We start from the raw sequence: 14,513 nt of genomic DNA, 5'->3' as shown, positions 1-14,513 counted from the left end.
ATGAGCTTCTATTAACATGCTTACCGGAGGGACCGCGTCTATTAACATGCTTACCGGAGGGAAACTGGAAGACATGAGCTTCTATTAACATGCTTACCGGAGGGAAACTGGAAGACATGAGCGTCTATTAACATGCTTACCGGAGGGAACCTGGAAGACATGAGCGTCTATTAACATGCTTACCAGAGAGAAACTGGAAGACATGAGCTTCTATTAACATGCTTACCGGAGGGAAACTGGATGACATGAGCGTCTATTAACATGCTTACCGGAGGGAAACTGGATGACATGAGCTTCTATTAACATGCTTACCGGAGGGAAACTGGAAGACATGAGCTTCTATTAACATGCTTACCGGAGGGAAACTGGATGACATGAGCTTCTATTAACATGCTTACCGGAGGGAAACTGGAAGACATGAGCTTCTATTAACATGCTTACCGGAGGGAAACTGGAAGACATGAGCTTCTATTAACATGCTTACCGGAGGGAAACTGGAAGACATGAGCTTCTATTAACATGCTTACCGGAGGGAAACTGGAAGACATGAGCTTCTATTAACATGCTTACCGGAGGGAAACTGGATGACATGAGCTTCTATTAACATGCTTACCGGAGGGAAACTGGAAGACATGAGCTTCTATTAACATGCTTACCGGAGGGAAACTGAATGACATGAGCTTCTATTAACATGCTTACCGGAGGGAAACTGGAAGACATGAGCTTCTATTAACATGCTTACCGGAGGGACCGCGTCTATTAACATGCTTACCGGAGGGAAACTGGAAGACATGAGCTTCTATTAACATGCTTACCGGAGGGAAACTGGAAGACATGAGCTTCTATTAACATGCTTACCAGAGGGAAACTGGAAGACATGAGCTTCTATTAACATGCTTACCGGAGGGAAACTGGATGACATGAGCTTCTATTAACATGCTTACCGGAGGGAAACTGGAAGACATGAGCTTCTATTAACATGCTTACCGGAGGGAAACTGGAAGACATGAGCTTCTATTAACATGCTTACCGGAGGGAAACTGGAAGACATGAGCTTCTATTAACATGCTTACCGGAGGGAAACTGGATGACATGAGCTTCTATTAACATGCTTACCGGAGGGAAACTGGATGACATGAGCTTCTATTAACATGCTTACCGGAGGGAAACTGGAAGACATGAGCTTCTATTAACATGCTTACCGGAGGGAAACTGAATGACATGAGCTTCTATTAACATGCTTACCGGAGGGAAACTGGAAGACATGAGCTTCTATTAACATGCTTACCGGAGGGACCGCGTCTATTAACATGCTTACCGGAGGGAAACTGGAAGACATGAGCTTCTATTAACATGCTTACCGGAGGGAAACTGGAAGACATGAGCTTCTATTAACATGCTTACCAGAGGGAAACTGGAAGACATGAGCTTCTATTAACATGCTTACCGGAGGGACCGCGTCTATTAACATGCTTACCGGAGGGAAACTGGAAGACATGAGCGTCTATTAACATGCTTACCGGAGGGAAACTGGAAGACATGAGCTTCTATTAACATGCTTACCGGAGGGAAACTGGATGACATGAGCTTCTATTAACATGCTTACCGGAGGGAAACTGGAAGACATGAGCTTCTATTAACATGCTTACCGGAGGGAAACTGGAAGACATGAGCGTCTATTAACATGCTTACCGGAGGGAAACTGGAAGACATGAGCTTCTATTAACATGCTTACCGGAGGGAAACTGGAAGACATGAGCTTCTATTAACAGATCTTCCGCCAGTTAGGATGTGTTTATTAGAAAACAGTCGTGTGCCTGTGGGCAGTCCCTGGAGCGGAATGACACAGCTGGGGACAGTCTGACCTTTGACCTAGTCCCCGAGGGGTCAAGTGATGAGGTCAGACTGAGGCCAGCTCCATGGAGGAGGAGATTGAGTGAACACCTCCACCCCTTGAGGAGTGTGTGTGAGGGGTCATCGCCAGGTAAACTGTTCATTCTGAGGGGCCAAACAAAAAAGGTGCCAAAAAAACAACTAAATAACTTGCCTGGCGCCCTAAGGCTATGAGACAAGTGTGTGTGTGTGAATGGAAACAAAGATAGGATGAGAACGAAGATTGACAGGAATGCCATCCACCCTCATCTTTAGAATGCCTAGACTGTATCCAGGCTGAAACACACACACACACACACAGGGCCATATCTACAATTTTGCCTACTTTTAACAACATATCAAATTATTTCAGATTTGCATAAAATTTTCCAAACGCAACAGTAACCGTTGAACCGTAAACAACCCAAACCAGTTGTGGTTCAGATAGGGACAGGAAGCAACCTTCACACCACCCAGCCCTCCAGTGGCCCCGGTGGTCGCTCACCATGTTTGTTTTTGGGCAGATAGAGATGTTTGTTCTCAAATCAGTAACGACAGCAGGTAGGATTACCATCAACCACTTTACTCCTGGCTTACAGACTGAGGCACGGATGGGGGCCCGAACGCACACACACAGAAACGAAATCCAGGCAGGATGGGGGCAGGGTCCAGTTTATCAGGTGCTGTGGAGTTGAAATGACTCTCATGCACACACACACATCCAAACCTTTCAGATGTAGCCTTTGGGCTGATTCAAAGCTCTTCAGCTTCTGGGTGTGTTAGGGAGGAACCAGCTGTTGACCACACAACAGAGAAGCACTGTTCTATGGTCATAATGAAAGCATGTGTATCACATGGTTAGTACACACCCACGCTGCGCGTGCGCACGCACACACACACGACTGGATAACCTTCCTCCCAGTCAGCATTGGCTTGGAGAGCTTAGTGCTTATTTCAGCAGCAGCACATTGGTGCAAAGAGGAATTAATTATCAAGAAAAAGATAGAGCCGAATGCTGAGTTTGGCATTCCTCTGCTGTTATTATTGCCAAATCGAAAGAAGAGAGGACTGGTAATAAAAGTAATGAAATGAAATTGAGAACATTTAATGGGGTCTTGTCATTGTTGCTATGGCCATCTCTCCTTCCTCTTTGTTCCCTCCCTCTCTCCTCTGGTTTGAGACGAGAGCGTATGAGTGCCATTCTGGGGAAGACCGGATTCTTGGAAAGAGTCATGACACAACCCAGCCACAGGCCAAGACTGGAGACAGGAAAACACCACAGGCTGGGGCTGAAGACTGAGGCTGGAGAATGGGCTGGAAACTGGAACTGGAGAAGGGGGCTGTATGACTGGAGAAGGGGGCTGTATGACTGGAGAAGGGGGCTGTATGACTGGAGAAGGGGTCTGTATGACTGGAGAAGTGGGCTGGGGCTGGAAGATCCATAACAGTTGGGCCTGGGGCTTTAGGGTGAGGAGCTGAGGGCTGGAACATGGAAGGTGGAGAGGGGAACAGCAGCTGAGGTCTGGAAGGTGGGGAGGGGAACCTGGGCTGAGGGCTGGAAAGAAATAACAATAATAATAACAATAATAGCCATTTAGCTGATGCTTTTATCCATAGCGACTTACAGTCATGTGTGCATACATTTTACTGGAAGTTGGGGAGGGGAATATGAGCTGGGAACTGGAAGCTGGAATACAGCTGAAGTATCCGTGAGCTTCTTCAGAACTAGGCTACACTCTTTGTGTATCCTCTGCCTATCTTTAAGCTCCCACCTCGGTTAATGTGTTTCCATGACAAAGCAGCTGAAACGAAGCCCATCTTGTATCCAGTCAGCCATACGAATGAAACTGAGTGGTAGGATACCGGTTTTCCCTAAAACACTCCTTACCCTTGGATGGGGCTCCCAAAGATGATGGATAAATGAGGATGGTAAATGGCCTGAGTGAACTAATGAAAAAAAAATTGTGCGTTCAGGTCTACTTAACTGTGTGTGTATCCCATACTATAGCAGATGGGTCTGGTCTACTTAGTTCATTTACGATTATTGAACCAGAAAAAAGAAAAGGAAAAGAAAAACAGTGAGTTCGGCGTCTCGCTTCCTCTTCCGTCTCTGGTGCTCCTGTTCCCTTTGGAAAGCCCAGACCCGGCCATGTTTCTATGACGATAGGATCCCAGGGTCGGTCACATGGCAAGGGTAAAAGGGAGTCTCAGGGCCTAATTCAATCACAACAAGCTAACCAGGTTACCGGGTTAAGGTAAAAAAATAACCCCCCCGAGTGGCCTACTGTATGTCTGAAAGGTTACGTGCTTCAGTTTATTTTCTGTTTCACACAGTAAAATAGAGTAGCGATGTCTAAATGCCTTCCAAGTGTCCTTTAAAGTAGCTGTCCAGCGTTTCCAGATGTCTATGAAATATGACCTCTAATTAATTACAATATGAGTGAAGTGATTTTCCTTACAAATATTTTTTTATTAAATACATTAAAAAGCTGCTTTTCTGTGTTGGAATGGTGTTGGCGTACCTTAACAGAATGATGTGGGCGTATAACGGTCATTAAAATATCCATGCGGGTAGACCGCTGATTGGCCAGCTGATCCTCCTCAGCAAGATGGCATCAGATACAAGTTTGAGGTGGGGGTTTGTGGGTTGTCTCCAATTTATGCTTTGGCCACAAATATGAGTATAGGATGAGTCAATGACATTATTTGGGTATGAGTTAACAGAATATTTCACTGAACAGTTAGCATACTTTAAGAAGTGGCCATGAAGGAGATACATCTAAACAACCCTAAGGCCAGGTGGTGGTTTTAAAAGAAACTGTGCTCAGATAACTAACCTGAAAAAATAATGGAATCAACCATAAGGAAATAAAGGCTCCTCTACAACAGGAGAGTGTAGAGGCCTAGAGCTTTCTGCTTGCATAGTGCCCAAATGGAGCCACAGAGAGACTCAAAGACAACATGGTCATGCAAGATTTAAGTTCCAGATCATAAATCATGCACTTCTGTGAACTAAATATCTTTCATTCAATCAATTGAGAACAAACTGGAGGAGCTCTATCTTATCAACAGGACCTGAAGAACTGTAATATCCTATGTTTCTCTGAGTCGTGGCTGAACAAGGACGAGGACAATATATCCTACATCTAGCTGTTTTTTCTATGCATTGGCAGGACAGAACAGCAGCGTCGGGTAAGCTCAAGGGGGGAGGTGTGTGTCTTTGTTAACAGCTGATGCGCTGTCTGTATTTAGGAAGTCTCGAGGTTCTGCTTGCCTGAGTTAGAATACCTCATGATAATCTGTAGACCATACAATTTACAGAGAGTTTTCATCTATATTTTTCATAGCAGTCTATTTACCACCACAAACCCATGCTGACACTAAGACTGCACTGAAGGAGTGGTATGGGGCCATAAGAAAACAAGAAAATGCTCATCCAGAGGCAGCACTCCTAGTGGCCAGTGATTTTAATGCAGGGAAACTGAAATATGTTTTACCTCATATCTACCAGCACCTGGGAAATTAGAGGCAACATTTGTTTATTAACTCTAGGTCACCTTTACTCCACAGCCAGAAACACACGCAGTTTTCCCTTGTCCTCCACTTGGCAAATCTGACCAAAACTCTACCCTCCTCATTCCTGCTTACAAGCAAAAACTCTAACAGGAAGTACCAGTGACGCATCCAATACGGAAGTGGTCCGACGAAGCAGATGCTAAGCCACAGGACTGTTTCGTTAACACAGACTGGAATATGTTCCGGGATTCATCTGATGGCATTGATGAGTTTACCACATCAGTCACCGGCTTCATTAATAAGTGCATCGACGACAGTCCCCACATTGACCGTCCCCAAGAACACAGTGGCCTCCATCATTCTTAAATTGGAAGAAGTTTGGAATCACCAAGACACTTCCTAGAGCAGGTTACCTGGCTAAACTGAGCAAATCGGGGAGAAGGGCCTTGGTCAGGGAGGTGAACAAGAGCCCGATAGTCACTCTTACAAAGCTCCAGAGTTCCTCTGTGGAGATGGGAGAAGGACAACCATCTCTGCATCACTCCACTAATCAGGCCTTTATGGTAGAGTGTCCAGACAGAAGCCACTCCTCAGTAAAAGACACATGACAGCCCTCTTGGAGTTTGCCAAAATGCACCTAAAGGACTCTCAGACCATGAGAAACAAGATTCTCTGTTTCTGATGAAACCAAAACTGAACTCTTTGGCCTGAATGCCAAGCATCACATCTGGAGGAAACCTGGCACCATCCCTACAGTGAAGCATGGTGGTGGCAGCATCATGCTGTGGGGATGTTTTTCAGCGGCAAGATCGAGGGAAAGATGAACGGCGCAAAGTACAGAGAGATCCTTGTTGAAAACCTGCTCCAGAGTGCTTAGGACCTCAGACTGGGGCGAAGGTTCACCTTCCAACTGGACAATGACCCTAAGCACACAGCCAAGACAACACAGTAGTGGCTTTGGGACAAGTCTCTGAATGTCCTTGAGTGGCCCAGCCAGAGGCCGGACTTGATAGAACATCTCTGGAGAGACCTGAAAATAGCTGTGTTATGTTAAAATAACGTCATGTTATGGGTATGCTTGTACTTGTTAAGGACTCAGGAGTTTCAGAATAAAAAAAAGTAACTGGAGCTAAGCACAAGCAAAATCCTAGAGGAAAACCTGGTTCAGTCTGCTTTCCACCAGACACTGGAAGATGAATTCACCTTTCAGCAGGACAATACCTTAAAACACAAGGCCTGATCTACACTGGAGTTGCTTACCAAGAAGATGGTGAATGTTCCTGCGTGGCAGTCACAGTTTTGAATTAAATATTTGTGCAAAGATCTTAAGAGACTTACCCAGATAGACTCAGAGCTGTCATTGCTGCCAAAGGTGATTCTAACATGTATCGACTCAGGGGTGTGAATACTTACCTAAATTAGATGTTTTGTATTTTATTTATTTATTCTCTAAAAACATGTTTTCACTTTGTCTTTATGTGCATTGTGTGTAGACAGGCGAAGAAAAACAAAAACAATTTAATCCATTTTTTAATAAGGCTGTAATGTAACAAAATGTGGAAAAAGTCAAGGGATCTGACTACTTTCTGAAGGCACTGTATCTACCCCTGAACATGGTACGTCTTCTATATAGCCAAGTTATCGTTATTCATTGTGTATGTAATTACTTCAATTATCACGTGTTGTTACTTTTCTATTACTTCTCTATTTTTCTTTCTCTCTGCATTGCTGTGAAAGGCCAGTAAGTAAACTTTTCACTGTTCGTAAACACCACATGTAGACTAAGCATGTGACAGATAAAAGGTTTTCATTTGACAATGCCTGAAATGTCAAAGCAGGCCCCTGAAAATGTGGCTTTTGCTGAAGAACTGAAGCAGAGAAGTGAGGTTGTGTGTGTTCTCAATACACACATGTTCAATGTCACTGTCTTAGTCACAGGCAGAGACATTTAAACCCACGAATACGTACGCCAATTCTCGTCCTCTCATGCACATGTGAGTAGTAACCCTAAACCTAGCCAAACTCTGCTAGCCGAACCGACCTTCGCTTGAACAACGAGAAAAAAGCAGTAATAGAAATCTGTCATTCATTTTGACAGTCAAATAAAAAAATGTGCATGAAAACGAGTTCTCGTTGAATGACAACAAAGACTTCATTGAAGAATCCCTACTGTTGACCAATCACCGATGAAGGGGTGTAGACTTCAGCGCCGAACTTCAGCTTGCACAAAAACGTTGTTCCCGAACAGACAAAAAAATGTTTTGAAACTTACCGAAGTCCAAGCCTAACAAAAACGTCACATAATGTCGTCATAATATAAGCACAAACTCTTCTGAACTATTAAGCATGCGTACGCCTTAAGAGGTCACTCTGTTGTTTTTTCACCTGCTAATGAGGCTAGTCCTCTCCCTCTCCTTTCCCCCCCTCCTCCATCTTTCTCTCTGGAGTGATTTACCCCGTGCTGTGCCCATGACATAGTGCCCAACGTTCAGCTCACTGCTGCTGATAAATAAAGGTGATTTATAGGCAATATGAAGTCGATATGAAGGCCTAAATTGGGATGAAATACAAACTGATGGCACTACTGCTTGCACACTCATTATTGGCGTATAAATGCTTAAGACATGGTTTACTAGGAGGCACACACACACAGCGAAAGCATGAAGTCAATTACTTTCAGATAACTGCAACATGATATCATAATCCACTCCATAGCTCATAATTAGGGCCAGGAGTTTTGGGGCACTTTGAGGCACTGTGCTTTTACCGGTTTTCCAGCATTGTCCACTAGTGTTGCTGCAGGTAGGAATTCCTAGGAAATGTTCTGTAATTAACACAAGCGGCCTCCAATCAATCAATCAATGGCTGTGTGTGTGTTTTGGGGAGGCAGAGTGACAGCTGAGCCTATTGCACTGATGAATGCAGGAATATTATGGATCTGGTAAAGGGACTCAAACCTGGGTCCAGCGACTGCCAGTGGATTTCTCTCTCTCAAGCAAGTGAAATAGATTTTAAAAAGTTTTTTTTATATACAGTAAACACTACACTCACACATGCCAAAGGATAGAGACATTTCAAATGTCATATTATGGCTATATATATATATATATATATATATATATATACAGTGTTGTAACAATGTGCAAATAGTTACTGAGTCTGTACATAGTCAAAGTTTCCTTAAATAATGGTATTCTGCCATATAGCATTTTTGTTTTCTCATGATTTGGTTGGGTCTAATTGTGTTGCTGTCCTGGGGCTCACTCTCTCTCTCTCTCCATCTCTCTCTCTTCTACCCATTCTCTCCTTATACTGCATCCCCCATCCCTCCCCCTGGTCTATTCTTCAAACTCAGCATTGATGTACAGGGGGGTGATTAATGTCTTTGAGAAACAGATAAATAATCAGGAGACCAGGGGGCTGGTAGTTGGCCTTAGGGGAGTAAATATGGAGTGTTTTATAGCTGTTCACCGAGGAGAGGGGGAGAGTACAGACTCATTCAACTATATTAGCTTTTACACACAACAACCTCTGCCTTCTCGCTCTGTTCATGTACTGTCTTTCATCAACACCCCAATAGTACACACACACACACACACATACCAGCGGTTGACAGCCCCCTCCCTCTCATGTCGCCCTGCTTTTAAGCCGTTCCTCCTGTGGCAGCCTATCCCCTCAGAGAAGATTGCATCTTTTATTTATCACTTTATTTTACCTGCAAAAATTCTGGGGCGAAAATTGCAATCAGTACAACAGGCCCTCCTCCTGCTGTGGGTTCACCCATCATCCTCCCTCTCCCTGCTAGCATGCAGAATGAGACAGACAACACACAAACTCCTCTTTCCATCCATCTCCCACTTTTACACACACACACACACACACACACACACACACACACACACACACACACACACACACACACACACACACACACACACACACACACACACACACACACACACACACACACACACACACACACACACACACACCTCACCAAACCAACAGTCATTTGCTAACATGGCAACATGGCAGGCAGCACACAAATAAGCACTAATGCTGAGGAATCTGGTAAACAGCTAGGAGCTGGTGGAGGGATACTGTTGTGCACAACATATGATCCAAGACCCAAAGAGCTGGAGAACTACAGATCCTTCTGAAGGGAGAGAACCAGGGGAGGAGGGACGGGGAAAGATCCTGCATATATAATCAAGTTTGCAGATTGCATTAGAATTCAGATGAACTGGGGAGGGTAATGAAATTAAAATGCTGAAGCGTTTCCAAGGGTTGGGGGCAGAGTGACAGCTGAGCCTATTGCACTGATGAATGCAGGAATATTATGGCTCTGGTAAAGGGAGGCAGGAGGTATGAGGCCACAGCAGGCTAAATGCCTGTATTTATTTAGACTCGATATCCTACAAATAATGCATTATGGAATAGGACGCATGACTGTGCGATATTGGCAATGGCATAGCCTACACTAGCTCGTGCCATCTCATAACCTACTCATTTTCTTGTGCTTGGAAAAATCTCCCACGAAAGCTGAAAAGCAGCAGAAAAAAAAAGCTTACATCTCACAAAAGGTGTTTGGCAAACAAAATAGAAGCGCTGTGGCTTTAAATCGCTGTCCCTCCCAACCTTTCTAAATATGTTCCATTTATCCAGTGGTGAAAAGATATAGGGGCTTTTGTTTGGTTACCCATTGGAGGTGGACAGAAAGCTGAACAAACGATCACGAAAATAAGAACAAAGTGCTAAGCGTTCAAATGGGAACGGTTCAGGGCAATTTTATATGCGCACTGGGCAAAAACTGTTTGTTACTCTACCCCTTCACTGGAAATTACAGAAAAGCATGGAATGAATGCGGTTAGAGAATGTCAATTCTCTCTCCCACATGACAGATATACCAACGTGGGTTAGCTAACTGTTATTCCCCGGCCAGCATCATATTTCCCAGTAGCCTAGCGAAAGATACTCACCGACTTGCAGTACGTTGTCCACCCAGCCGCCCTCCAGCAGAGTGACACCCCGTAGGAAAGGCAGCTGGGTCTCTTCATTGTTTTCCCCGCTAGTTCCACTCTCTTCTCCCCCGGCGTTGAACGACGAATACATGCATATCTCCTTTTCGCTCCTCGGAAAGGACCAGTACACGATCCTTCTCTGGACGGGTTCTGGAATACGTTCGAACCGTTCCTCCACCCTTTGGAAGGGCCACTTCTCCGCGACTTTCCGCGCCGCTATGTCTAGCAACGATTCGGGGTTGTGTGTTTTTCCCGATCCCCCTGGAGCGGACCCCGGACCGCCACACAGTACTCCTCCAGCCCGCTGCCCCTGCCTGCATGCCGGGTTGTAGCCGGGCCTGCAGCAGAGCCGCTTGGCCGGGGGCTGCTGGACTCGCTCCGCCATGATTGCACTGCTGTAACTTGCAGCACAGTCTCCCCGACCATATAAACGGGATGCGGAAGAGAAAAAGACACTCCAGACGATTGTTTGCCGTACATGGAGAGACGACCCTTATTTGGAATAGTAGGCGGTTTCTTTTGGGTTCGGCGAAGTCCTTTGTGTTGTCAAATTAACCGAGATGGGTGGGATCCTTGGTCATCCTGGGCCGATTCCAGCGCACAAGTGGCGGTAAAAAAGGAGCTATAGGCGGAATTCCCAAACGTCGGCAAATCCTTTGTGAAGCCATTCCGGAGCTAGAAGGCGGGGCCCAGTGTGTGGTGGTGGAGGGGGGGATACTAAAAGACGAAAATACTCTGAAGTTTGTTAGTGTTTGAGTTTAAAGGCGGGGTCTTATCCAAGGGCGGTCTTATAGTTTCCCACAGGGGTAAAAGGGGCAAGAGTTGAAGCCGCATTTTTGGTATTGAAGAAGACATCTACAACCGTAGGCTCTCTCCTCTCAATAACATCACGAGTGACTGGGTTGTTTTCTTAGCAAGTTCAGAGGGCTCAACTGTCAGTGAGGGAGAGGGCGTGGGAGGAACGCAAGGATATGGACGGCTCGTCCATTCTCTAATCATTTTATCAATACGAGCCTTATTCAATTAACAATGGCCTCTCTCTTTCTGTCGAATGAACAAAAGTAAATACCAAGAATAAATTCCAACATTGCATTCTAGCTCATCAAGGACTCACACGCACACGTTGGACAAAAGTGCCTTCAGTTTCTTTTCCTGTGTTGTAAGTTAACTTGGGTACCTTTTTATAAATGCCCATATTCATAAAGAGTTTGTGAATAGATTAACGTTATAACTAGCCTATAGGCCTAGACTTTGGTATAGGCTGACAGCATGTTATTCTATGTTGAAACAATAGGCTGGTTTAGAAATGGAACAATAAATATATTATCCAGTTCATAGCAGCCTTTTCATCCATCTCACAGCTCAAGCCCCAGCATGACTGAATAAACTAAATGTTATCTTACTGATTAAATAAGGAATATTCTGTTAACAACTTACCAATACATATAATTTGTAAAGGCAATACAGCTTAGGCCCAGAAAGGTTCACATTCCAAGTGGGCAAATCATAATTTGATCTAGTACAAACCTTGCATGCTGTGATTTTTATTTTATTTTCTATTATTCAAATTTGCCATCACAAAAATACATGGAAACTCATGGACTCATTCACTGAGCAGAAAAGAAAAACCTTGCCGTCTAATAATGAACATTATTAATCCCAACTAAAAGCAAACCCTCTGCTTGGTATGTGCATTTGCCTGTCTGGTTGTCCAGCATGTGTTTCAGGCGAACCCCCTCTCCTCCCCTGTGTGCAGAAGCCTTTGAACTGCAGGTGTGACCAACCCCGATTTGGTTTCAATACTTCCACACAGGAAGTTCAGACAGCCTGATGCTCCTTTGTTGTGAAGTTCAACTTTTTTATTTTCTCATTAAATATCAGAAAACTGGTGACCAAAACTTTTGACCATCGATTCGAATTACATTTAACACTGCCTTCTACGGTTTAAACTCAAATAAACAAACACTGATGCAGATAAAGTTACATAGGCCTGTGTTTTGAGCACTTTCCACCATTGGCCTACCCCAAACAATTGTCAAAACAGCATGGTCTCAAGCTGGTTGCCTTCAAAGAAGCACACTTGTAACCAGTGTTGGGGAGTAATGAACTACATGTAGTTCCACCAGTAAGTTAACTACATTTTGCAGTAGCTTGCTGGTAGTTTAACTAATTTCAAATCTAGGTAGTGTTTTCAGTAGTTAAATGTTTTTGACATTTAACGGTGTAGCTAACTACTGGAACTACACAACTTTTAGGCAATCTTTTCCTTTTGCATCACATTTGCCAAATTCTAATTCTCATTGGAAATGTAGTTGTGTTTAATAGGCTAATTTAGACATTATGTTAACATATGACTGCAAAATGATTTGTTCTTGCAATTTGTAGTCATTGACATTTCAGATTTACGTATGATAATTTTTCAGAAAGTCATTTGGAGGTAGTGAACTACTTTATTCAAAGTAGCTTTACTTAAGTCAATTATATTTACCTTAAGGGTAGCTTAAATATACGTTTTTCCTTTTAATGTCGAAATAAACATGTCTCCAACCCCCTGATCACAATCACAAACTGAAATATATGTGCTTCAGGGGAGGATGACTCATAATAATGTCTGGAACGGCGGGAATGAAATGGCATCGAACACATGGAAGCCATGTATTTGGTGTATTAGTTACCATTCCACTAATTCCACTCCAGCCATTACCACGAGCCCGTTCTCCCAAGTTAAGGTGCCACCAACCTCCTGTGGTGTGTGTACATTGTATAATCAATTAGTGAGAGAGAACCTCAAATATCACATAAAATTTGTATATCCACTCTATTGTTGACAATAGAACCTCCCACAATGCAGGTGATGACTGCAGCATGAAGTTGGTTAAGAGCAATTGCAGAAACTTGCAGTCAATTGCAGTCAAAACTTCAAATCAAATCAAACTTTATTTGTCACATGCGGGGTCAATGTAATAGTACAAAACAAATGGAGGGGGCGGGGTCAATGTAATATTCCGGTGGCCATTTGATTGGTTGTTCAGCAGTCTTATGGCTTGGGGGTAGAAGCTGTTAAGGAGTGTTTTGGTCCTAGACTTGGCGCTCTGGTACCGCTTGCCGTGCGGTAGCAGAGAAAACAATCTATGACTTGGGTGACTGGAGTCTCTGACAATTTTATGGGCTTTCCTCTGACACCGGCTATTATATAGGTCTTGGACTGCAGGAAGCTTGGCCCCAGTGATGTACTGGGCCGTACGTACTACCCTCTGTAGCGCCTTGAGGTCAGATGCAGAGCAGTTGCCATACCAGGCAGTGATGCAACCGGTCAGGATGCTCTTGATGGTGCAGCTGTAGAACTTTTTGAGGATCTGAGGACCCATGCCAAATCTTTTCAGTCTCCTGAGGGGGAAAAGGTTTTGTCGTGCCCTCTTCACGACTGTCTTGGTGTGTTTGGACCATGATAGATCGTTGGTGAGGTGGACACCTTTGATCACAGGATTTTCATAAAGTTCATACAGTCGACATTTAGGTGCAAGTCAGACAATTTTTATTCCCACAATTCAACACACTTTGAAAGTCAGTGACCAACGATGGTCACCGACTTGACAAAAGTGATCCACTTGAAAGCACCCAATGGGCCGTGTTCGATGGCATCAAATCCATTATGTATTGTTGGTAAATGGTGACTGAATGAGCTACAAATAATAATGAGTAGCATGATTTGAGTAGTACACGGCACAATATATATTTATATATATAAAAAAATTAAGGATAACCAGGGGCACACTCCAACACTCAGACATAATTTACAAACAAAGCATTTTTATTTAGTGAATCTGCCAGATCAGAGCCAGCAGGGATGACCAGGGATGTTTTCTTGATAAGTGTGAGAATTTGACAATTTTCCTGTCCTGCTAAGCATTCGTAATGTAACGAGTACTTTTTGGTGTCAGTGAAAATGTATGGAATAAAAAGTATATTATTTTCTTTAGGAATGCAGTTAAGTAAAAGTTGTCAAAAACATGAATAGTAAAGTATGCCCAAAACTACTTAAGTAGTATCTTACAACTTTTTTTCTTAAGTACTTTACACAACTGTCAGTCAGTCAGCAGTCGC

General features: G+C 43.8%; 1 protein-coding gene across 1 annotated transcript in view; it reads right to left on the bottom strand.

Annotated features, from left to right (window-relative positions):
- LOC139545117 (zinc finger SWIM domain-containing protein 6-like) overlaps positions 1-11,235 on the bottom strand; it is a 71,116-nt gene extending 59,881 nt beyond the window's left edge. The window contains exon 1 of the mRNA XM_071352527.1: positions 10,368-11,235. Coding sequence (XP_071208628.1) covers positions 10,368-10,794 — 427 coding nt within the window. The 5' untranslated portion in view covers positions 10,795-11,235. The remainder of the gene's footprint in view (positions 1-10,367) is intronic.
- Between the last annotated feature and the right edge of the window lie 3,278 nt (positions 11,236-14,513).

The sequence above is a fragment of the Salvelinus alpinus genome, chromosome 19, assembly GCF_045679555.1.
Source record: "Salvelinus alpinus chromosome 19, SLU_Salpinus.1, whole genome shotgun sequence".
NCBI lineage: Eukaryota > Metazoa > Chordata > Actinopteri > Salmoniformes > Salmonidae > Salvelinus > Salvelinus alpinus.
This window is presented reverse-complemented; position numbering and strand designations above follow the sequence as displayed.